General features: G+C 40.2%; 1 protein-coding gene across 1 annotated transcript in view; it reads left to right on the forward strand.

The window, feature by feature from the left end:
• The first annotated feature begins 11,387 nt into the window (after positions 1–11,387).
• The window catches only part of LOC139408659 (hamartin-like), a 31,140-nt gene continuing 15,250 nt past the window's right edge, over positions 11,388–27,277 (forward strand). Inside the window, exons 1-5 of the mRNA XM_071152834.1 lie at positions 11,388–11,463; positions 25,551–25,797; positions 25,955–26,058; positions 26,223–26,375; positions 26,562–26,706. Coding sequence (XP_071008935.1) covers positions 25,689–25,797; positions 25,955–26,058; positions 26,223–26,375; positions 26,562–26,706 — 511 coding nt within the window. The 5' untranslated portion in view covers positions 11,388–11,463; positions 25,551–25,688. The remainder of the gene's footprint in view (positions 11,464–25,550; positions 25,798–25,954; positions 26,059–26,222; positions 26,376–26,561; positions 26,707–27,277) is intronic.

Genomic DNA, 27,277 nt, shown 5'->3' on the forward strand with positions numbered 1-27,277 from the left:
TGGATTCATTATGTATTCGGCACAGCTCTCTGATCGCACTGGTGAACGGTAGCTGACAGTGCTGGCTAGAGATGACATGCAGGAGCATCCTGCAGAAATGTGTGGTCTTGCAGAGGTCTTCTCTGTTGCTAATTAGCATTTAACATTTAGTGTAAATTGGGGCTAATATATTAATAAAACTCACCTTGTCTGAGAGAGAATAACACGGTTATCATGACATCACACCAAGGTAAGCCTACACCAAACACATACTTAATTTGAAGTGTCGTAAAATTCACTATGTGGAAAAATGAATGGTGGAAAGATGATTGGAACGATTTCCGTGTTTGACCGCTAGGTTTTATGGGTATTATGACATGTTCACTGTGGAGCTCTTATAGAGCTGTTCTGATCTCTGAACGTCTTCTAAACAGATTTAGTGTCACCAGTGAATTGCGCGATGATGATGTGATATGTTTATTTATATACAGTAACTTCACTCAAATTTAGGCAAATTGTAAATTATTTTATTCACACTTTTTAGTTTTGGTTTGGGTAGCAACACGCATCACATGCGGAAGCACATGCCTCCCAGGCAGTAGTTTGGTTAGACCCGATTCAGTGATTAAGATTCCACATAACTATGATTGCATTTAGATCTCATGATATATGTTAGAAATACAGTCTAGAAGCAAAGAAACATCTAAGCACTTTATAAAGGCACAGATCTGATTAAAAGCAGAATCTGATTAATAAAGCCATGATTGGACTTTTGTTATTATCATGACCTATTGTCAAATATGATCATGTATAAGATCTGATTGGTCTAGATTTTAATTGAAGAGCTGATTCAAATAGATTGCCAATACAAGTAATTACTTGATTAGTTTAGTCTTAATATACAGTATATATCCCATATTGTAGACTCAATTAAAGTTTAACATACTGTTTCAAATATGTACCATTATTGAACATACACATACGTATGTAATAATTAAGCAATAAGGCCCGAGGGGCTGTGGTATATGGCCAATACATCACGGCTGAGGACTGTTCTTAGGCATGACGGGGCTCAAAGTGCCTGGATACTGCCCTTAGCCGTGGCGTTTTGACCATACACTGAATCACAAACCCCCAGGGGTGCCTTCTTGCTATTATAAACGGGTTACCAACATGTACTGAACAAAAATATAAATGCAACAATTTCAAAGATTTGACTGAGTTACAGTTCATACAGTATACGGAAATCAGTCAATTTAAATAACTTAATTAGGCCCTAAATCTATGGATTTCACAAGGCTGGGAATACAGATATGCATCTGTTGGTCACAGATACCTTAACGAATTTGCCCTATGCTGCGCAACACATCTCCTTCGCAAAGAATTGATCAGGCTGTTGATTGTGGCCTGTGTAATGTTGTCCCCACTCATCTTCAGTGGCTGGATATTGGTGGGAACTGAAACACGCTGTCTTTCACGTTGCTCCAGAGCATTCCAAAAATACTTAATGGGTGACATTTCTGTTGAGGATGCAGACCATGAAAGAACTGAGACATTTTCAGCTTCCAGGAATTGTGTACAGATCCTTGTGACATGGGACCGTGCATCATCATGCTGAAATATGAGGTGATGGCAGCAGATAAATGGCACAACAATGGGCCTCGGGATCTTGTCACGTTATCTCTGTGCATTCAAATTGCCATAGAATATTTTTTAATTGTGTTTTCTAGCTTATTCCTGCTCATACCATAACCCAAATGCCAGCATGGGGCACTCTGTTCACAACGTTGACATGAGCAAACCATTCGCCTACACGATGCCATACACTTGGTCTGCGGTTGTGAGGCCGGTTGGAAGTACTGCCAAATTCACTGAAACGGCGTGGCTTATAGTAGAGAAATGAACATTCACTTATCTGGCAACAGCTCTGGTGGACCTTCCTACAGTCTACATGCCAATTGCACACTCCGTCAAAACTTGAGACATCTGAGGCAGTGTGTTGTGTGACAAAAACGTAACATTTTATAGTAACCTTTAATTGTCCCCAGCACAAGGTGCATGTGTGTAATGATGCTGCTGTTTAATCAGCTCCTTGATATGCCACACCTGTCAGGTGGATGGATTATCTTGGCAAATGATAAATGCTCACGAACAGGGATGTAAACAAATCTGTACACAACATTTTGAAGAAATAAAGCTTTTTGTGCATATGGAACATTTTATTTTATTTATTTAAGCTCATGAAACACTTTGCATGTTGTGTTTTTATATTTTTGTTCAGTGTAAATAGAACAGTAAACAACTATTTTTGTGTCATACCCAAGGTATATTGTCTGACATACCACTGCTTTCAGCCAATCATCATCCAGGACCCAAACTACATTGTTTATAATCGCATTTATCCCATGTTGGAGACTCAATTAAAACAGTTTCAAATATGTAGTCGGAAAATTGATTAATAGTAGTTGTTCTCTATGATTAATAGAGAACAACTACTCATTTATCTATGTTATGGACTAGAAGTATTTTTACTGTACCATTTAGAAAGTAAGTACTGACAGCTACCTTTGGACTGCTTGGATGTGTGAACTGTTAACACACCAACCACCTATCATCATTACCCATACTGTGAATCATTACCTGACTCCTGATCAATGGCTTCAATGTTCTGAGTATCCTACTGCCACTGGAAGGAAGGATGTTTCTAGGTCCTTGACAGTTATTTGTTTTATGTTCACAATGCTGGTCTGGCAGGATTATTATTTGTATTGTTAAATTAATACAAATTTAAAAAAATGTTTGGACGGACTGATGAACCTTAATGATACGTTGACATCCTTCTGCCACACACACACACACAAACTCAAGCACATTCCCTGGTCATTACACTGCAGGACAACTTGCATCTCATGATAGGGCTCTGAATGGTGGTTTAGCTTACCTGGTACACAGATGTTTGCAGTTTTGTAATAGTGTAAAATGATTTTCAAATATTTTTCTGAGGTACTTATGTCACTCAAATTTAGCAATGTTTTTATCATTGGGATAAGTCTGTTGCAATACTTGTCATAAAAGTGTACTAATACTTTCTTTCTTGTGTTATAGAAACTCTTTAGAAAACAAACTTCTCCTCAGGGAAAACAAAGTTCAGCTCATCTCATCTTTTCATGAATAGTGCCTTCGGAAAGTATTCAGACCCTTTGACTTTTTCCACATTTTGTTACTTTACAGCCTTTTTCTAAAATGGGTTAAATAAAATCCTCAACAATCTACACACAATACCCCCTAATGACAAAGCAAAAACAGATTTTTTTAACATTTTAATACTGTTCTGAATACTTATGTAAATGTGATATTTCAGTTTTTTATTTTAATAAATTAGCAACAATTAAAAAAAAAAAAAAACTGTTTTTGATTTGTCATTATGGGGTATTGTGTGTAGATTGATGGTTGTTGTCAGTTCTTCTGGTGAAGGTATAGAATAGCAAGGATTTAATCTCTGATTTATCTCAACAATCACTACATGAAATCACGTGATAAGAACAAGCTTCAATAAAACAGCATAATATTTGAAACTGACTTTGAATTGTGTCTTGAGTCTTTGAACTTTTGAATAATCGATTGAGTTTGCTGAGTACATATTTGTAACGGCACTTTAATTTAGCATTTACACTGAACAAAAATATAAACGCAACCTGTAAAGTGTTGGTCCCATGTTTCATGAGCTTCAATGAGTCGGACGGGAGGGATATAATACAAACTCCCGACCAGGCCCAGATCCCCGTTAGGCGATGAGCTGAAATAAAAAATCCCCAAAATGTTCTATAGACACAGAAAGCTTATTTCTCCCAAATGTTGTGCACAAATTTGTTTACATCACTATTAGGGATATTTGTCCTTTGACAAGATAATCCATCCTCTTTATAGGTGTAGCATATCAAGAAGCTGATTAAACAGCATGATGATTGGGCTCCTGATTGGCACAGGGGTTATAAGGCACTGTATCTCAGTGCTAGAGGTGTTACTATAGACACCCTGGTTCGAATCCAGGCTGTATCCCAACTGGCCATGATTGGGAGTCCCATAGGGCGGTGCACAATTGGGTTTGGTCGGGGTAGGCCATCATTGTAAATAAGAATTAGTTCTTAACTGAATAAATAAATAATAATATTACACAGGTGTGCCTTGTACTGGGGACAATAAAATGCCACTTTAAAATATGTAGTTTTGTCACACAACACAATACCACATATGTCTAAAAATGCTTCTAGTCCATAACATAGAGAGTAGAGTAGTTGTTCTACATGAATCCATTGAGTTTGCTGTCAAAGTATTAGAAAGGGCCCTTTAATTGTGTCTCCAATATAGGATAAATGCCATTATCGCATATGCAATGTAAATAGGTTTGGAGGGGTGCATTTCCAAAATGTTAAAGTAAAAATGCTTCTAGTGCATAACATAGATAGTGGAGTACTTGGAACCCTGACTTGTTCACCGGATCTGCAGTTTTGACCCTCTCTCTCGCTCTCTTTCTCTCACTCTCTGTTTTTCAGCTGTCTCAGCTTCTGAATGCTTGGCTATGAAAAGCCAACTTACATTTGCACCCTCTTTAACCACTGTGATTATTATTTGACTCTGCAGGTCATCTATGAATGTTTGAACATCTTGAAGAACGATCTGGCCTTAATGACCATGTACTCTTATAATTTCCTCCTGGCACAGTCAGAAGAGGACTGGCCACCCCTCAGAGCCTGGTTCCTCTCTAGGTTTCTTCTTAGGTTCCTTAGGTTCCTTATTTTCTAGGGAGTTTTTCCTAGCCACTCCTAGCCACTGCTTCTACATCTGCATTGCTTGCTCTTTGGAGTTTTAGGCTGGGTATGGTTATAAGCACTTAGTGACAACTGCTGATGTAAAAAGGGCTTTATAAAATAAATGTGATTAATTGAGTTGTTGCTGACTAAGTATTTGAAAATGTCCTTTAATTAAGTCTCCATTATGAGATAAACTCCATTATTACCTATGTGATGTATGTGTATTTTCAAAATAGTACATATTTGAAAAAGTATGCTAAACGTTCATAGAGTTTTCAATATGTGATACATACGAGATTAAACTAACCCAGTAATTACTTATATTGGTATATTTGAATATTGAACTCTTCAATTAAAATCATAACCATTCAAATAGTATACAGTATCATATTTGACAATAGTTTATAATCACTATAACAATCTAATCATGGCTTTATTAATCAGAATATGATTTGTATCAGATCTGTGCCTTTATAAAGTGCTTAGATATTTATTTGTTGCTAGACTGTTTTTCTGACCTATTTCATGATTTCCAAATGCAGTCATAGTTATGTGCAATCTCAATCACTAAATAGGGACTATCCGAACTACCTCCTGGGAGGCATGTGCTTCCTACCGTTTGGGAGGCATGCAGACTCAGAACGATTCAATTGGATGGGCCTTTGATTTCCATAGGCGGGCTCATTTTTCCACGCGACCTCCTATGTGTGCACGTGTTTTTGAAATGGATATAATAGTACTGTCACGCCCTGACCTTAGTTATCTCTGTTTTCGTTATTATTTTGGTTAGGTCAGGGTGTGACGAGGGTGGGTATGCTTGTTTTGTATGTCTAGGGTTTTTAGGGGTTTTGTAAGTCTAGGTAATTGTATGTCTATGGTGGCCTGAATTGGTTCCCAATCAGAGGCAGCTGTTTATCGTTGTCTCTGATTGGGGATCCTATTTAGGTTGCCATTTTTCCTTTTGGTTTTATGGGTTCTTGTCTATGTGTAGTTGCCTGTCAGCACTCGTTTAGATAGTGTCACGTGTCGTTTGGTTTTGTTTGTCCTGTGTTCATTCGTTAAATAAATAGAATGTACGCTTACCACGCTGCGCCTTGGTCTCCTCCATACAATGACCGTGACAAGTACAAGACAATAGGCAGCTCATGAGTTTCAAGTTTGGGGATTTGATTTATCCTACCATTTCTACCATGCATGCTAGGTATGATTATTTTTATATGCACATTTTTGTGGAACAGTTGCATTTCAATAATAGGGCCTAACATTTTTGTTTCTCAAAATCATTGTCACGTGGTTAATCTTACAGATCTGAAGTCAAATCTAAAGTAAAAATGCAACTATGGTGAGAGCACTAGACCCTGCCATATGGATGCATTAATCCTCTGTGATCCATTGGCGGCTAAAGAAATGAGAGCATAGAACCCAGAGAGCCTATAGGCCAATGCAGCAGTAGGCTCGTAACTTCCATCAACGAACTAAAATGCATAGGTCTAAAGCTGACAAATAAAAACAGTAGAAAATATCCTGATGAAAGAACCAGAATTTTCAATCACATGCATCTTCTCCGCCTCCCTTTCTATCTGTCTTGACTTGAGCTATTGCTAGTGAAGTTCAACATTGCATCAAATCATCACAGGGTCCATCCAGCCAGAAGCTGTTGCTAATGAACTTGCAACATTGTATCAACTAGCCTATTCAGGGCTCTCAAAGTTTCCTGCACCAGTGAGCTTGGGACGGAAAGCTTTTTTTTGTTTCCAATGAGTGGTGAACGTGGTGAGTTAAGACTATCAGAAATGAGACTGCCAAATGGGCATCTTCCGTCATATACATTCTGGAGAGAGATGCACCATATATTTGCCCCCCCCCCCACACACCTTCTTCTTGATGCAACATTTTAAATTATACTCAAGCCACATGATCTTGACACATTTTAGATGTTTTTCACTGACAGACGCAACTCAATACTACCCAATTTGCGGGCTTCCCAAACATTTGATACAATCCACAGCTATTTTTTGGGGTGAAATAGGCTAATGAACCTCTGTGGCTAAGTCATGCTCCCTGGTGAACTATTTTGAATGATTTTATTTAGACAGGAGTAATCATATAATTTTGGTGAAACAATTTACTTTAGGGCATTCCAGCATCCTAACAGGGCACACTGTGCACCCGGCAACTTTCCTTTCTAATTCGCAAGAGGCTGAAACCAGAGATTTTTGTATATAATGAAGAGACGCTCATGTCTCGTTGTCCCAAAGGTGGGAAGGCAGGCGACCTGCTTAAGTCTCCATATTAGTCCTATAAAAATGCATTGGGCTTATACTGGACAGATTTTAGCGAGAGCCTCTTTGTCTCTTCCTCTCTGCTGAAACTATATCACCGGAGAAAGCATCCCAGCGACCGAAACAGCGCCCCTCTATATGTAGCCCATTTATCTGATGCTGTCTGGTCAGAAATGGTATGACATGCCATGATATTTTGGTCCAGACTATAAGATACAAGGTCTACACATACTGAGACAGGGGCACTTTCGCTTGTTCGGATGATTGAACTGAGATTGATGAGTCTTTGTCTGCGCACGTCTTGGTCAAATAAATTATCAACATTTTATTTGGATGGGCAAGGAGGTACGGTAGGGCGGGCCAGGCACCCTAAAGCCCACTCTTAACTCCGACACTGGAGGCATGTGCTTCCAGGGATGATGCATGATACTACCAAACTGAAACCAAAAGAGTTTGAATTAAGTCAATACAATTTGCCTCACTTTTTGAATGAAGTTACTGAGTATAAACATCACATCATCATCCCACAATTCACTGCTGTCAATTATAAATGACTCCTGTCAAGCTTATTCCCCGTGATACCATAATGTGCAGTGCATGCGCACACTAATTCTACAGTGCGGATGGCTTGATCGATCATTTTCGTTTGCAGGATTGGTTGACCGCTGTTGGCTATTGAGTGTAAAAAAATATATATATTTGCTTGCAAACATTTGAGTCTGCTTTATTGCTCTGTGTATAGACTATTGAATTGGTTACAGAGCAGTAGGCCTATAAAGTGAACTCATAGGTTTAAGAGGCTTGATGACTAGTAGCCTACAATTCTGAGTTAGTTGCAGGATGGTTTGACTGACACAATGTCTGAAGAATGTTGGAAGGAAGGATTGTGAGATTAGGCCTTCATCAAGAGATATAGGCCCAGCCTACATGATGTCTTATGTGCCTTCTATTTCTATTCCCCAGTTAGGACATGCCGTGAGAGCACCAATTATCCTGGGTGGTTGATTGTAAAGGTGACCAAGTCCCAAGGGGAAGTGTACGCTATCACAGTATATTACTGCTTAATGTAGGGTTCTACTTAATTGAAGCATAGGGTAATTGTGGATGTGTAACCTTATTTTTTAAATTAAGATTCCATGCTTAAACCAGAATTATTGATTGGTTAATAATGGTATGGTCCTATTGATTGAGTGTTCCAGCTATGCTATTAACCCCAGGTCATTCCCTTTCTGATGAGACAGGGGTAACGTTGCCACACTCAGGGTATGTTTCAGGCATGATTGAAGCCTGTTTGATTTATTGACTGGTGAACTTGTTTTTTAGTTTATCTTGAGTGTACTTTCATAGTCCTGTTTGTTATTTTTGTTTTAAGTGTGTAGTTTGTCGCCTTTAATTCTTCACTAATAAAAGCCTTCACATTGGGCATTTCACTGGATCCATCCATTTGTATGCCTCCACTGAAACCTCCACCGCCTAGAGCGCCTCTGTCACAGAGTCAATGTTTTTATTGACAATATCTTGATCATCTCGGGATATTTTCTGGTCCCAGAAGATGGCAGTGCAAGCATATTGAATGGTTTGATTTGGTTTATCAAGGGGCATTTTGGGGCAGTAGCGCCTTATGTGCAAGCCAATAATGTACTATTGGGTTTTGGTATCTTCTGTATTATTTGAAGCTTCTTTTTAAATATACAAATTCATAAACAATATTAACAACATTATGCTGCCATTGTTTGTTCACTAATACATGTAGCCCTTGCCTACTGTGCACTTTTCAAGACAACATTTAGTTAATCAAATGTAATGTCCATAGAAAGCTACTAATAGGCTAGAAAGAAGGGAGGCATTGTTTTATAGGGAGGCAACATCTGATGGAACAGTTCAACAATGCCTCCCATAAAACCATATCTCCCCTCCAGCAAAACCTGGGCTCTCCTACATTGGATTTATGTTCACAAATCTGTATCTAAACTAATAGCTGTGGTCAAGGAAATCATATTGATAAACTGCTTTGAGTGGTAAATAAGTTAAGAGATGCTTAGTTTGTATAATGTAGTAACACCATCAGCTAACATTTAGAAAATATTTCTGTGTTGCACATTTCAATTTGTGAGCACAAGAATCGGCTATGATTCATTGATTGGATATGGATATGTTTTAAAAAGAAAGTTTGCCCTGCCTACTATTATGATTATGGTCTTTCCGGTATCCTTGGGATAGCACCATACCCTAACCATAACTTTAACCATTTTACATTTCTACTTCAATGGGAGTCGGAACTAGGAAACTCGTACATTTCCGACTTGCTAACTGCTTGTAATTATACACGTGTGGCGTTCAATCAGTTATCAAGTCTGGAATTTCCGAGTTTCGACTAGCTCGTGAACCCGGCATTACTGAGGGGATTATTTTAATCTAGCCCGGGAGTGTTTTGCAACGGGTGAACGTTGATTGTATTTATTTTGAAACCGGGCTGCCTCCCGGGCGTGAACCAGGTGCCCCGTTCAAATCCCATGGCGAAATTGACTCAAACAAATATGGCGTAGTTAAGAACCTGGAATAGCCTAATTAGTAGGATTCTGTGTTTTCACATGCATGTGATTGCTTTTTATAAAAACGCGTTATCTGCCTTCCTAACGAAAATTAAGTTGAAAATTCAAAGATGTATTTTATGGAAAAGAGATGTTTCAGGACGATGCGGCATGCTCCCCTTTTGACGGAGATATGCAGATTAGGCTACTGTTAGATTTGAGATCGGTGCTCCTCCTTCACCGCTTTGCCTGTACACGTCACCGGCCATTGAACGGGGCCACGAAGGATTGGGTTTTGATGTTGTATATGGAATAATGGGGACATATTGTATACAAATACTTCTTCGTTTTTAGAATATTGGTTCCGAAATAATATCCTATTGGTGAGCCAACTTGTAAATGCAGAGGGTCTTTTACTTCATTATAAGGCATTCTTATCACTTTACAAGATCCTTGCAACACCTAATGATGTTGCAATTGTTTTAGATACCATTCCCTCCTGTTGACTCATCAGTAGGAAAAATGTGTTTTTCTTTAAGTCCATTCAACAACAATAGAGCTATACGAGCCTTGTTTCAACAGGGTGTTGTATCTATCTATACCATATGCTATGCCTTATTGGAATGGTTTTATTGATAATATATGTTGGGGAAAAGTGTGGATGTTGCCACACACATACCTACTTTTTTAAACAACTGAAGGAGGTTTCCTTTAAAATTATTCATAAATATTATCCTGCCAACCACTAAAAACACATAAATTGAAATTGTACCTTTTGTAATGACCACACAGAAATAGTTGCATCTTTTTTTTAACATTGTATTATTGTAAGGAATCTGTGGCATGACATCAGTAGATTTATAATTTAATACATTTATGAAGATTTTACACTATTATGGAGAGATGTACTGATTGTTTCAATTTATTTCTATCATAAGTAGGCGGCAGAGTAGCCTAGTGGTTAGAGCGTTAGACTAGTAACCGGAAGGTTGCAAGTTCACACCCTTGAGCTGACAAGCTACAAATATGTCGTTTTGCCCCTGAACAGGCAGTTAACCCACTGTTCCTAGGCCGTCATTGAAAATAAGAATTTGTACTTAACTGACTTGCCTAGTTAAATAAAAAGGTAAAATAAATAGTCAAGAATCTTATGTAATTAATTTCATTATTCTTTTGGCCAAATTTCATATTCACTAGAAACTAAACACCACATTTTGTTATCTTGCAAAAATAAATTGAACTATATTTTAAGACAATTAAATACTCTGCCAACAAAAATCTGTTAGAATTATAAATGTGTGTATGTCCCTTAAGGTCCTTGTGTATTGGGATATTGTACCCCCTAGCAGATGTCCTTTGCCTATTCTTTATACATACGTGTGTTCCCCATGTACGTTTTGTATTGATTTGTTGTTAATAAAAAAAAAAAAGGATTGGGATCTATTTCAAAATGGGAAGATTTTTAAATGACACTGTGTTTTAGCATAATCGAATCCGGCCATTGTTAGAAAGTTGCCATTATATTCAGCGCATGCGCTCACTACCTGACTCATGCCCGTCACGCGAAAACCGCAGTACAGATAAATTCATCCCTCCACCTATGAGAAAAACAATGCCAAGTTTCTTGTGGATTGAGGACATGAGTGCGGTGCACTGAAATATGACTGAAGCAGAATGGAAGTATTTAAATGAGCCTAGCTGTAGCATTATTTAGGTAAATAGACTAGTCAGTGTCAGATTCTGAATGGCTCGCTAATAAGGGATTACTTTGCGTGCGAGTCAGCGGAGGTTGATTAAAGAGGGATGGGCTGTGATGTGTTCAAGATGGCGGCGCCCTGTGGAGTGTAGAGACTCTAACAGGTAAACAGGTCCATTTTATTGATATATAGAAATATATACTGGTGAATTTCAAACGGGAAAAAAATCGTTCGTGTAAGGTGTGTGCATTATTAGGAATTTCTGATGCGCTTTCATGACTGTCAAATATCTATTTTTTTTCTCTAGGTAGTTGTCGGTAATGACTTGTTTTTCTGAATGACAGCTACCGTTAGCTATATGACGTATTTTATTTCTACAGACACTGACAATAATGGTTTGAGTCATCGCTACTTTCACGAACATGCATATGTTGAAATCGTTTTCAGCTTACCAATAATAATTCCTGTAAAACAATCGGCTAAAACAACAAAAACCCTGGCCATTGTTCCCCTGAGTTGTTTACGACAGTCAGTGGTCACTCCAGATAGCTGGCGACACAGCCAGCTAGCTAGCATTTGACAGTCATAGTGAGCTTAGTTATAGTGAATGATGTTACTAACCATTTTGTATTCAGCTGCAACTTCTTGAAATGTTGCAGCTGCTTTCTGCGTCACCTCCTGAGCAAATATTGAGGCGTAACGTAGCTACATCTCATGTCAAGCTAGCTAGCTAGGCTAAAGCTAACCCATTCATAGACGCTAGCTAACTACCTTCAGCGCCCATTGAAGATAACTTCTCCGGCCAGAAGATACTTTAAGAGCCGGATGTTCGTTCTGAACGTCAAAACGCATTGAATTGGTACAGTTTTGGAAACATAAGGAACCTATTTTTCATCATCAGCTATACTTTTTTATCTCGTAACTGTGCTAATTGGCTATCTGCGTCTTCGAACACCTGTGTGTTAACGAGGACGGATGCCGACTTGTCCCTGAAAAATACTGTGTTAAAACGGCACAGTGGTTTGCTGAGGGGACGATTGCTCATATTAGTGGCTGGAATGGAATTGTATCAACCAAATGGAAACCATGTTAATGTATTGGATACCGTTCCATTATTCCGGTCATTACTATGAGCCCGTATTCACCAATTAAGGTGTCGCCAACCGTGGCTGTACAATAAGTGTATATTTTGTATTTGTGAAATTATTTTTATGTGATATGGTAGTAGAGTGCTTTGTTTTTAGGACAGTACCGCAATTGACAGTCGATTCACGTTTAGATGGAGTATTAGCCTGTTTTGGCTGTCAGCCAATTCACCTCTAAACAGAACATGCAAGGTCCTTGGACTATAAAGAGTAATGTTAGGCTCCTTTAGTCCATTATTAGGCTAAAGCTACTGCAATCCTAATTTTACTAAGCATCTTCTGTTACCATACCAAAATTCTGACTTCGATACCAGGTTTAGCACTAGGATACTTGATACCACAGCAAAAAAAGAAGGCATATTAGCCGAAGTCACACAATATTAGTTCAATATCATTACATTCTAATTTTTTTATGTCAACATTTCAGAGGCATGTATGCGTTAATGAATCAATTCAACAACCAATTTGACTTTGTTTTTACTAATCTAACTACAGAACACCCAATGGTAATTTATTTGAATGGTAAATCTTGTTTTGGCTTATTTCATGGGGCTACAGATGACAATCTGTTTCCCTTCCTTTTGGGTCTTTTATTGTACTGATCAACAACCTTTGCATAGATTTATATAAAAGTGTATGCTGTCTCTTTAACCAGTAATGATGTCATTCACGAGGTAAGAAGGGGTGGCCCATCTGAGACCTATTCTCTTTTCACTCTCTCTCTCACACACACAGTCTTGTACAGCTAAACTTGTGGGGACACACAATTCCGTCTCATTTAAAATCCTATTTTCCTTAACCATAAACCTAACCCGTACTCTTACTCTAGCTCCTAACCCTAAAACCAACCCTAGCTCCTAACCCCAAAACCTAACCCTAATTGTAACCTTAACCCTTTAGAAATAGCATTTGACCTTGTGGGGACAAACAAAATGTCCCCAGTTGATACAATTTCAGTTTGTTTACTTTTCTTGTGAGGACTTCTGGTCCCCACAAGAATAGTTAAACACGTCCACACGCAGCAATCATATTGCATACTCTTCTCTTCTCGCCTCCTTAAAACCCATTGGAGGTGGTCAGAGGAGAGGGACCTCTGACTTTCTCAAACAATGGGTTTTGAGGAGGGGAGAGGAGTTGAATGCAATTGAGATTCTCTGTCAGTTCGCTGAGACAATAGATCATCTTTGGAAGAGACGTGAGCGAGCAACTGCAAATTAATATGGTTTTGGTGGCATTTTGCGTTATGGTATCCCAAAGTACTAGGATAGTGAATAGTTTTTTTTAGCTTCAGCTGTGAGCTAGCAAGGAAAGTTACCAGTAGCTTCCAGCTTTGTAGGCTGGATTCTTGCATTGTAAAGTAACATTCTAGTACCAAACAGTTTTTTATGTTCTAGTATTGAAAAAGTACTGAAATGTCAGCATACTGTGCAATACTAACTACAGTAGATGACCATAGCTAATTAATTCATTGCATTCAACTATAAATAAAAAAGGCTTAGCTAGCTACCATAACATAATCATTATTTATTTTATTTGTGTATTTGGGATTGACAGTGCCTTCAGAAAGTATTCATAACCCTTGACTTATTCCACATTTTGTTGTTACAGCCTCAATTTCAAAATTGATAAGTACATTTTTTTTTCACCCATCTACTCACAAAATACCCTATAATGAAAAAATGAAAACATTTTTATAGAAATTCTAGTGAATTTATGGAAAAATCTAATTTACAGATCTAAATTACATATGTATTAACACTACTGAGTCAATACTTTGTAGAAGCACCTTTGGTGCCTGGATTGTGCAATATTTTCCCATTATTCTTGAGAGAATTCTTGTAACTCTGTCAAATCAATTGTTGATCATTGCTAGACAACCATTTTCAGGGCTTGCCATAGATTTAAGTAGATTTAAGTCAAAACTGTAACTCGACCACTCAGGAACATTCACTGCCTTTTTGGTAAGCAACTCCGGTGTAGATTTGACCTTGTTTTAAGTTATTGTTCTGCTGTAAGAGGAATTAATCTCCCAGTGTCTGGTGCAAAGCAGGCTGAACCATTGTTTTTGCTTGTGCTTAGCACCATTACGTGTCTATTTTTTTATCCTGAAAAACTCCTCTGTCCTTAATGATTACAAGCATACCCATAACATGATGCAGCCACTGCTGTGCTTGAAAATATGGAGAGTGGTACGGTAATGTGTGTCATTGGATTTGCCCCAAACATAATACTTTGTATTCAGGACAAAAAGGGAATTGCTTTGCCAGATTTCTTTTTTACAGTATTACTTTAGTGCCTTGTTGCAAACAGGATGCATGTTTTGGAATCATTTTATTCTATGTAGGCTTTCTTTTCACTCTGTCAATTAGGTTAGTATTGTGGAGTAACTACAATGTTGATTCATCCTCAGTTTTCTCCAAATTTGTTATTTGTCACATGTGCCAAATACAATGCCAGCTGATGAACAGTGACTCACAGTGCTGGATTTTATTTGTTTATTTTTTTCCCATTTGTTTATCAGTTGACATCACTGACATCACTGTACTCATGCCTTATGCCACCACCGCTTCCCTTTGACACAGACACACGCCGTCTCACGACGGTCTAAACTGATGGTCTAAACCCAGCTCACGTTCCCTATTAGTGGGTGAACCATCCAACGCTTGGTGAATTCTGCTTCACAATGATAGGAAAAGCCGACATCGAAGGATCAAAAACAGACCTTACAGTGAAATGCTTACAAGCCCTTAACCAACAATGCAGTTTTACAAAAAAAATTAAGTAAAAAAAATAACAGTAGCAAATAATTAAAGAGCAGCAGTAAATAACAATAGCGAGGCTATATACAGGGGGTACCGGTACAGTGTCAATGTGCGGGGGCACTGGTTAGTTGAGGGAGGATGAGGCAATGCAAATAGTCTGGGTAGCCATTTGATTAGATGTTCAAGAGTCTTATGGCTTGGGGGTAGAAACTGTCTAGAAGCCTCTTGGACCTAGACTTGGTGCTCCGGTACCGTTTGCCATGCGGTAGATGGAGAGAACAGTCTATGACTAGGGTGGCTGGAGTGCTAGCGCTAGCGTCCCACCTGGCCAAAAGCCAGTGAAAATGCAGAGCGCCAAATTCAAATAAATTACTATAAAAATCAAACTTTCTTGAAATCACACATGCAAGATACCAAATTAAAGCTACACTTGTTGTGAATCCAGCCAACATGTCAGATTGCAAATAGGCTTTTCGGCGAAAGGAAACAATGCTATTATCTGAGGATAGCACCATAGTAAACAAAGAAGCATATTTAAACTCTGCAGGCGCGACACAAAACGCAGAAATAAAAATATAATTCTTGCCTTACCTTTGACGAGCTTCTTTTGTTGGCACTCCAATATGTCCCATAGACATCACAAATGGTCCTTTTTGTTTGATTAATTCCGTCAATATATCCAAAATGTCCATTTATTTGGCGCGTTTAATCCAGAAAAACAGTTTCCAACTAGCGCAACGTGACTACAAAATATCTCAAGTTACCTGTTACTTTGCCAAAACATTTCAAACTACTTTTGTAACACAACTTTAGGTATTTTTTAACGTAAATAATCGATCAAATTGAAGACGGGATGATCTGTGTTAAATATAGGAGGAAAACAAACTGTAGCTAGCTTTCTGTTCACGTGCCTCTAACAGTACACTTCAAGTTACCCTCGTTCTGGATGGCCGTACTTCTTCATTACACAAAGGAAAAACCTCAACCAATTTCTAAAGACTGTTGACATCCAGTCGAAGCGGTAGGAACTGCAAGAAGGTCCCTTAGAAATCTGGATTCCCAATGAAAACCCGTTTGAAAAGTAACAGGTATCTGTAGCAATGGTTTGTCCTCGGGGTTTCGCCTGCTAAGTAAGTTCTGTTATTCTCAGACATGATTCAAAACAGTTATAGAAACTAAAGAGTGTTTTCTATCCAAATCTACTAATAATATGCCTATCTGCTGGGGATGAGTAGCAGGCAGTTTAATTTGGGCATGCTTTTCACCCAAAATTCAGAATGCTGCCCCCTACCCTAGAGAAGTTAACGAAAGCATGAAGATGCTATTATTAGTTACATTGTTTAAGTTTGAACGTGCAGACTGGCACTAAGAGCGGGAACGTTTCCTTATTCAGCGCCATTATCAGTGCAATGCCCCTTAAAGTGTTGCCAGTGTGGCGGGGTGGGGGTCGACCAAGTACATTTAAACTCAGTTTTTCACAATTCCTGACATTTAATCCTAGTAAAAATTCCCTGTTTTAGGTCAGTTACGACCACTTATTTTAAGAATGTGAAATGTCAGAATAATAGTAGAGTGATTTATTTCAGCTTTAATTTTTTTCAACATATTTCCAGCGGGTCAGAAGTTTACATACACTCAACTAGTATTTGGTAGCATTGCCTTTAAATTTAAATTAAATTTTAAATTAAACTTGGGTTAAAAGTTTCGGGTAGCCTTCCACAAGCTTCCCACAATAAGTTGGGTGAATGTTGGCCCATTCCTCGAGACAGAGTTGGTGTAACTGAGTCAGATTTGTATGCCTCCTTGCTCGCACACGGTTTTTCAGTTCTGCCAACACATTTTCTATGGGCTTGAGGTCAGGGCTTTGTGATGGCCGCTCCAATAGCTTGACTTGTCCTTAAGCCATTTTGCCACAACTTAGGAAGTACGCTTAGGGTCATTGTCCATTTGGAAGACCCATTTGCGACCAAGCTTTAACTTCCTGACTGATGTCTTGATGTTGCTTCAATGTATCCACCTAATTTTTCTTTCTCACGATGCTGTCTATTTTGTGAAGTGCACCAGTCCCTCCTGCAGCAAAGCACTCCCACAACATGATGCTGCCACCCCCATGCTTCACGGTTGGGATGGTGTTCTTCGGCTTGCACGCCTCCCCCTTTTTCCTCCAAGCATAACGATGGTCATTATGGCCAAACAGTTCTATTTTTGTTTCATCAGACCAGAGGACATTTCTCCAAAAAGTACGGTGTTATGGTGGTTTTGGAGCAGTTTCTTCTTCCTTGCTGAGCGGCCTTCCAGTTTGTCTATCGGACTTGTTTTACTGTGGATATAGATACTTTTGCACCTGTTTCCTCCAGCATCTTCACAAGGTCCTTTGCTGTTGTTCTGGGATTGATTTGCACTTTTTGCAGTTTGGTGTGAAACAGCAAAAACCGCTTAGAACGCGCCCTTGTAGGGCCCCAGTGTGGAGGATCAGCGGGGTGGAGATATTTCCTACTTTCAGGACCCAGTTGCACAGGGCAGGGTCGAGACCCAGGGTCTTGAGCTTAATGACGTGTTTGGAGGATACTATGGTGTTAAATGCTGAGCTGTAGTCAATTAACTGCATTCTTACATGGGTATTCCTCTTGTCCAGATGGGATAGGGCAGTGTGATGGCAATTGTGTCGTCTGTGGACCTATTGTAGTGGGTCTAGGGTATCAGATAGGGTGGAGGTCATATGATCTTTGACTAGTCTCTCAAAGCACTTCATGATGACAGAAGTGAGTGCTACGGGATGATGGCACAGCAGATAGGGATTGATTGAATATGTCCGTAAACACACCAGCCAGCTGGTCTGCGCATGCTCTGATGACGTGGCTAGGGATGCCGCCTGGGCCAGCAGCCTTGCGAGGGTTTTACTCACGTTGGCCACGGAGGAGGTTTGAGCCGCTGAATTGTGACTCTACTTTGTGACACTGCTTGTTTGATTGCCTTACGGAGGGAATAGCTACACTGTTTGTATTCGGTCATGTTTCCAGTCGCCTTGCCATGATTAAAAGCGGTGGTTCGCGTTTTGCGTGAATACTGCCATCAATCTACGGTTTCTGGTTAGGGCAGGTTTTAATAGTCACAGTTGGTACAACACCGATGCACTTGCTAATAAACTCCCTTACCGAGTCAGCGTATACGTCAATGTTATTGTCTGAGGCTACCCAGAACATATCCCAGTCCACGTGATCGAAGCAATCTTGAAGCGTGGAATCCGATTGGTCAGTCCAGCGTTGGATAGACCTGAGCACGGGTGTTTCCTGTTTTAGTTTCTGTCTATAGGCTGGTAGCAACAAAATGTAGTTATGGTCAGATTTGCCGAAGCGAGGGCTTTGTGTGCATCGCGGAATTTCGAGTAGCAATGGTCCGCAATTCTACCAGCTCATGTCACGCATTTGATATGCTGATAGAATTTAGGAAGCCTTGTTCTCAGATTAGCTTTGTTAAAATCCCCAGCTACAATAAATGCAGCCTCAGGATATATGGTTGGGGGGGGGGGGATATACATGGCTGTGACGAATCGAAGAGAATTCTCTTGGTAGATAATGCGGTCGGCATTTGATTGTAAGGAATTCTAGGTCAGGTGAACAAAAGGACTTGAGTTCCTGTATGTTATTATTACACCATGAGTCGTTAATCACAAGACATTCACCCCCACCCTTCCTTTTACCAGAGAGATGATTCTTTCTGTTGGCGCAATGCATGAAGAAACCGGGTGGCTATACTGACTCTGACAACATATCCCTAGTGAGCCATGTTTCTGTGAAACAGAGAATGTTACAATCTCTGTCTCTCTGGAAGGCAACTTGTGCCCTAATTTCGTCCACCTTGTTGTCTAGGGATTGGATATTGGCGAGTAATATGTTCGGAAACGGTGGATGGTGTGCTCGCCTTCTAAGTCTGACCAGTAGGCCGCTCCGTCTGCCTCTCCTGCGGCGACCGCGCTGTTTTGGGTCGGCCTCAGGGATAAGGTCCCATGTCCAGGGTGGAGGTCCGAACAAAGGATCTGCTTCGGGGAAAATCGTATTCCTGGTCGTAATGTTGGTAAATTGATGTCGCTTTTATATCCAATGGTTCTTCCCGGCCGTATGTAATAGCACTTGAGATTTTCTGGGCTAACAATGTAAGAAATAATACATAAGAAACTATGCATTCATTTGTTTTTTTAAGGACCTGAAGCGAGGTGACCATCACATATATTTTTTTATGTAGCTATTTTGTATTGTCAATTATTTATTTGTTTACTCTATTTAAATGCCACTTTAAATGTGTACATGATACTGCAACATTTCCCCACGGTGACAGTGAAGTACTTAGTGCTACAGAGTTCAGACGCTAGCTTAGTAGCTAGCTCAAGCTGGCAAATGTTAGCCACTAGCCATGCTAGCATGTAATTGCATTTCAGACCAAGTGTTTGTGGTGAGTTACAATCCACCAATCACGAGGAAGTGTGATGTGTCCCATCTGCTCCTTGTGTACGTGCGGCCATGCAGCATGCTCTTCACAGACCTTATGGTTGTGTTGTCTATGCCATGGGCTCACAACGGAGAAAATCATACCTGCTTGCTTTAAATGTGTAGTACCTAGTCGGTTCTCCTTTTTTGTTTTGTCTGCTTTTTGACATGTTCTCTGTGAAGTAGGCTATGGGAGTTTTGTAACTTTTTCCACCATGGACATCTGGAATCTATCTATTTTGGATTTCCCTTACTCTTTCAGCCCGGTGGGGTGCCCACCCCCCTGCAGCGGTAGCTAAATCAACCTGCGCTCCTTTAACCTCTCTGGGATATATGGGACGGTAACGTCCCACCTCGCCAACAGCCAGTGAAAGTGAAGGGCGCCAAATTCAAAACAACAAATATCTCATAATTAAAATTCCTCAAGCATACAAGTATTTTACACCATTTTGTTAGGTTGTTAGGTCACCACCAAGTCACAGAAAAACACAGACATTTTTCCAGCCAAAGAGAGGAGTCAAAATAAAGCACAAATAGAGAAAATGAATCACTAACCTTTGATCTTCATCAGATGACACTCGTAGGACTTCATGTTACACAATACATGCATGTTTTGTTCGCTAAAGTGCATATTTATATCAAATCTCATTTTACATTGGCGCATTACGTTCAGTAGTTATAAAACATGCGGTGACTGTGCAGAGACACATCAATTTACAGAAATACTCATAAATGTTGATGAAAATACTAGTGTTATACATGGAATTAGAGATACTTCTCCTTAATGCAACCACTGTCAGATTTCACGTTAAGGAAAAAGCAAACCATGCAATCTGAGTACAGCGTTCAGACTACAAAGCAGCCAAAAAGATATCTGCCATATTGTGTAGTCAACATTAGTCAGAAATAGCATTATAAATATTCACTTACCTTTGATCTTCATCAGAATGCACTCACAGGAATCCCAGTTCCACAAATGTTTGATCTGTTCGATAAAGTTAATTGTTTATGTCCAAATAGCTTCTTTTGTTAGGGCGTTTGTTAAACAAATCCAAATGCGCGTTCAGGTCCAGCCGAACGTAGGACAAAAAGTTATTACAGGTCGTAGAAACTTGTCAAACTAAGTATAGAATCAATCTTTAGAATGTTTATATCATAAATCTTCAATAATGTTCCAACCGGAGAATTCCATTGTCTGTAGAAAAGCAATGGAACGAGAGCTAACTCTCTCGTGACCACGCCTCACGAGCCTGTGGCACTCTGCCAGACACCTGGCTCATTCCCCTCTCATTCGCCCCCACTTCATAGTAGAAGCCTGAAACAAAGTTCTTAAGACTGTTGACATCTAGTGGAAGCCTTAGGAAGTGCAATATGACCCCATTTACACTGTATATTGGAATGGCAAAGAGTTGAGAAACTAAACCTCAGATTTCCCACTTCCTGGTTGGATTTTTCTCAGGTTTTACCTGCCATATGAGTTCTGTTATACTCACAGACATCATTCAAACAGTTTTAGAAACTTCAGTGTTTTCTATCCAATACTACTAATAATATGCATGTATTCGCATCTGGGACAGAGTAGCAGGCAGTTTACTCTGGGCACCTTATTCATCCAAGTTACTCAATACTGTCCCCCTGTCACCAAGAAGTTAAACGTTTTGCCATGGGATAGGCCCCAGCCATTAATCTGTAAGTCTCTGTTCTCTCTTTGCTTTTAATCTGCGGTTATGTTTTTGTTGTGTTCTAGCTGGTCTCCTGTAGTTAGGCTCTAGATTGCTGACCATAACTGTGGTGGTTGGCTAGGCTAAGATGCTGGCTAAGATAACTGCATATAGATAACACTCTTTGATAACTGGTATGATGGAGTTATGCATTTCCAAAACATTGGTTTACTTTAATGTAGCTGTAAGCTAGGGGTTGATAGCAACTGTCTGACTCATGCACTGCTAACATATCGTTAGTAGGCTAGTTGGCTAGCGACTTTGCAAGTTGTAACAATAAATTCATAATTTAATTTATTGAAACCAGTAGTCATGAGTGAAGTTACATATTTGAAGTTATTTCTATTGGAGTTTATATTATAGGGAATAAGCTTCTGACATTTTCCGACATGACTTTGGCGTTCAGATCAGTTTTATGTAGTAACTTGAAAAATAGAGAACTTGAAAAATCCAAATGTTACATGTGGTTGTTTGTGCTACCTACCCTTTAACAGCTTGTACACAGCCAAATGTAATTTCCGGTGTTTATATGGAAGTTCATGGGGCTGCAAAAAGGCTCTTCCTGAGTTTCCCGGAGCCACTGCTGCTGCTTGAGGTCACTGAGGGTTGTTCCTGTTTGTGCCACTGATTGTGGCCCTGGTCCTGCAAGACGTTAAACATTGAAAACACTCAAATTTAATTCAACACACCCAGCCCAACACTAAGACTAAGGAGCTAATTGACCCCTTGGAGACTAGTGGGGGAGTGCCCCAGAACAGTGATGTCTAACAGTTGTGGCTGCCTGTCAACCTTCTCAGCAGGTGCACACACTGACTCACAGTAAAGAATCAAACAGGAGAGTAGCCTAGTTACAGGATGGAGGGTAAGACATAGGCTTAATGTTATAATGTCACTGGAGTGGGAATACGAGTTAATAATAATGCTTGCCGTTTTGTCCAAAATATTGAGACCAGGGGTGTGGCCCGATTTGAGAATAAAGCTTCAATGAACGTATTATGCACTACTGATTTTTAGGTTCTTTCTGCTCCTGTTGGTTGTGTTGTGGCTTGCCTTCATTACTGTGTAGGCTAAATGTTGAGGGGTGAGCGGTGTTAAGACCTCCCCTGGTGATAATGACCTGTCTATTATGATTATTTATGGCCTCTTTTCCTTTGAAAGGTTGAGTCACTGGGAGGAGAAGTTCTGTGAAAACACTCACAGAATATTATGGCAAACCGTTGTGGTAGATGGTGGGTGCAGATATCATAGAGATCATTAATATTATGTTTTTGTCTGTTCCAGTGGGCCAAATGTGGTCAGAGTGATGAATTTCTTAGAATTTGTCACTGCTTTAGAACTAGTGTGGTAGATTTCACATGGCGTTATCAAAACTACCATTGGTACCTACCGGTTTCCTTATTTATACCCTTTGCACATAGGAACTGCATTGTAACAAGCCTAATAATACCAATATGTATGTAGCTAGTCTAAAGGCCATTTAGAACATTGCTCATGTCCTACATTTTGTCAGTACACTATGACTTTTTAGATTAGGCTATGTGAGGGTCATAATCATGTGGTATTGGGCTGCAATTGATGCTTTTCTAGAATGTTTTATCTAATAGCCTACATGCACTACATGGCCAAGAGGATGTGGACAACCCTTCAAATAAGTGGATTTGGCTATTTCAGCCATACCCGTTGCTGACAGGTGTATAAAATTGAGCACACAGCCATGCAATCTCCATAGTTAGACATTGGCAGTACAATGGCCTTACTGAAGAGCTCAGTGACTTTCAACGCAGCACTGTCATAGGATGCCACCCAACAAGTCAGTCACATTTCTGCCCCGCTAGAGCTGCCCCAGTCAACTGTAAGTGCTGTTATTATGAAATTAAAATGTCTACGAGCAACAGTGGCTCAGCCGCGAATTGTAGGCCACACAAGCTCACAGAACGGGACGCTGAAGCGCGTATCGATGTAAAAATCTTCAGTCCTCGGTTGCAACACATACTAATGAGTTCCATACTGCCTCTGGAAGCAACGTCGGCACAAGGACTGTTCGTTGGATGCTACATGAAATGGGTTTCCATGGCTGAGCAGCCGCACACAAACTTAAGATCTCCATGTGCAATGCCAAGTGTCGGCTGGAGTGGTGTAAAGCTCGCCGCTATTGGAAATGCATTCTCTGGAGTGATGAATCACACTTCACCAACTGGCAGTCCAACAGACAAATCTGGGTTTGGTGGATGCCAGGAGAACGCTACCTGCCAGAATTCATAGTGCCAATTAAAGTTTGGTGGAGGTGGAATAATGGTCTGGGGCTATTTTTCATAGTACGGTCTAGGCCCCTTAGTTCCAGTGAAGGTACTAGAGGTTGACCGTTTCTGATTTTTCAACGCCGATACTGATTATTGGAGATTTAAATAAATAAAAATTATTTGTAATACTGACAATTACAACAATACTGACTGAACACTTAACTTAATGTAATACATCAAGAAAATAAATTTAGCCTCAAATAAATAATGAAACATGTTCAATTTGGTTTAAATAATGCAAAAACAAAGTGTTGGAGAAGAAAGTAAAAGTGCAATATGTGCCATGTAAGAAAGCTAATGTTTCAGTTCCTTGCTCAGAACATGAGAACATATGAAAGCTGGTGGTTCCTTTTAATATTCCCAGGTAAGTAGTTTTAGGTTGTAGTTATTATAGGACTATTTCCCTCTATACCATTTTGTATTTCATTAACCTTTGACTATTGGATGTTCTTATAGGCACTTCAGTATTGCTAGTGTAACAGTATAGCTTCCATCCCTCTTCTCGCTCCTACCTGGGCTCGAACCAGGAACACACCGACAACAGCCACTCTCGAAGCAGCGTTACCCATGCAGAGCAAGGGAAACAACCACTCCAAGGCTCAGAGCGAGTGAAGTTTGAAACGCTATTAGCGCACGCTAACTAGCTAGCCATTTTACTTCGATGACACCAGCCTCATCTCGGGAGTTGATAGGCTTGAAATCAAAAACAGCGCAATGCTTGACGAACAACGAAGAGCTGATGGTAAAACGCAAAGAAAGTGCTGTTTGAATGAATGTTTACGCGCCTGCTTCTGCCTACCACCACTCAGTCAGATGCTTGTATGCTCAGTCAGATTATATACAACACAGGACACGCTAGATAATATCTAGTAATCTCATCAACCATGTGTAGTTAACTAGTGATTATGATTGATTGATTTTATAAGTTTAATGCTAGCTAGCAACTTACCTTGGCTTACTGCAATTGCGTAACAGGCAGTCTCCTTGTGGAGTGCAACGAGAGGCAGGTCGTTATAGCGTTGGACTAGTTAACTGTAAGATTGCAAGATTGGATCCCCCGAACTGACAAGGTGAAAATCTGTCGTTCTGCCTCTAAACGAGGCAGTTAACCCACCGTTCCTAGGCCCTCATTGAAAATAAGAATGTGTTCTTAATTGACTTGCCTAGTTAAATGAAGATTAAATAAAGATGTAAAAATATATAATTTTTAAATCAGTGCCCTAAAATACTGATTTCCGATAGGTATGAAAACTTGAAACTTTTAATCGGCCATTCCGATTAATCGGTCGTCCTCTAGAAGGGACATCTTAACGCTACAGCATACAATGACGTGCTAGAAAATTCTGTGCTTCTAACTTTGTGGCAACAGTTTGGGGAAGGCCCTTTCCTCTTTCAGCATGACAATGCCCCTGTGCACAAAGCGAGGTCCATACAGAAATGGTTTGTCGAGATCGGTGTGAAAGAACTTGACTTGCCTGCACAAAGCCTTGACCTTAACCCCATCAAACACCTTTGGGATGAGTTGGAACATCGACTACGAGTCAGGCCTAATCGCTCAACATCAGTGCCGATCTTGCTAATGTGCTTGTGGCTGAATAGAAGCAAGTCCTCGCAGCAATGTTCCAACATCTAGTGGAAAGCCTTCCCAGAAGAGTGGAGGCTGTTTTAGCAGCAAAGAGGGGGACCAACTCCATAGTAATGCCCATGATTTTGGAATGAGATGTTCGACTAGCAGCTGTCCACATACACTACATGACCAAAAGTATCACTGAAGTTCTCTGACTTGTGCTGAGTCAGGTTTGACCCTTTACTGTCTTGTTGCTTGCCCTGTCCTGTAGTGGTGCCTGGAGACTGTATTGGCCGGAGGCCCAGGGAGCCCTCCAGGCAGGACGCTGTGAGAGAGACGACTGGGACACCCCCTGCCCTCCAGGCCTTGACGGAGACTGTCTGCCACCACCTCACCCTCCGCTGTCAACATGGCCAGAGAGCAGCCCAACGTTGGGGACCTCCTCCCTCTCCTGGAGTCCTCTGACATACGCCAACTGGAGGAGATCAAAGGCCTTATCAATGAGCACCTCAGCACTGGTGAGAACTCTGCTTTTAATATGGTGTTTTTGGACTTGAACAGTCATCCTTTTAACCTGTACTCTGTAATATAGGGCTATGGCAAATGCTATTTTGTAGCCATATTGTGGGCCTTAATGTGGATGTTGGAACTATGTTAATTCTCCTCTCTGTGCAGAGCGAGGGTCAATGCTGCTGAATGGACTGGTGGACTACTTCTTGGAGACTAACTCGGCCCAGGCCATGCATATCCTCTCGTCAGTCAGAGAGCCACATGATAAGGTGAGACCTGCCTTACACCCCCATCCCCTTAATGTACTCCCATTTTTCATCCGTTGTTAATTAAATAACTTTAACTCTCCATAATTGATCAAAATAAAACATTAAGTAACAATGAATAGAATTAGTCTTAAAGCCCAATTATGTTTCTAATTTGCCCACCACAGCACCTGCTGGACAAGATGAACGAGTGTATGACCAAACAGGCCTGCCGGCTGCCCACCCTCACTCTGCTTGGCCACGTAGTCCGCAAGCAGCCGTCCTGGATCCATAAGATCGCCCGCTACCCGCTGCTGCTCTCGCTGCTCAAATGCCTCAAGGTATAAAAAAAAAGAAAAATACTGAATGTTTTATTCTAGGTAGGAGGGAAAGATAGCCACAGAGGTCTCTTTTAATATATGTTTTTTGTTCTAGGAATACAAAGAAGCACAGGCGTATTATATCAAGTGTCTTGGACCTCTTTTAATTTGTATCATGTTAAATGTTTCTCTTTCCTTGGTGTCCAGACGGATTCAGACGTTGTGGTCCTCATAACTGGAGTCCTGGTGTTGATCACTCTGCTACCCATGATCCCCCAGGCTGGCAAACAACACCTGTATGAGTTCTTTGACATCTTTGGACGCCTGGCTTCCTGGAACCTGAAGAACCCAGGTAATAAAAAAAGACTGAGGAGCTGTTTTATGAAGTCTTAGCCAGGGGCAGTACTAAGCTATATGGAATTGTTTTAAGAAGATCATACCAAGGATAATTTTGCTATTTGATTTTAAAGTTATTTGATAAATAGTTTTTGACCTTACTGCTATTGGACCATACAAACTCATTGAATAACAGATTCACTATATGGAACAACAGTCCCCCCCCCCCCCCCCAAAAAAAAAGATCTAAAGGAAGTTTGTTCTGAATTGTCTATCCTATATCTGAGCGATATAAGACAGATCGGGGAACATTTTTTGTATTTAACCCCTTATATTTTTCACTAAACGGTCACCATATATACTGTACTTCCATAAATGTTTTCAACTGGTTCCGGGGGACCTTCAGACAAGTCATATTTCCATAAAGGGGTCATAATAGTTTGTAGGTCAAACTGTTCGGAGGCTACCGACGATTTTGTGAGAAGACTGATTTTCGGGATGTCTCAGAGCAGTGTATGTCAGACTATCTCTGACACCTTTCACCGCAGATGCAGAAATGTTACATTGACAGATGTAGTGGTTTGAGA

The sequence above is a fragment of the Oncorhynchus clarkii genome, chromosome 5 (assembly GCF_045791955.1).
Source record: "Oncorhynchus clarkii lewisi isolate Uvic-CL-2024 chromosome 5, UVic_Ocla_1.0, whole genome shotgun sequence".
In the NCBI taxonomy this organism is placed as follows: domain Eukaryota; kingdom Metazoa; phylum Chordata; class Actinopteri; order Salmoniformes; family Salmonidae; genus Oncorhynchus; species Oncorhynchus clarkii.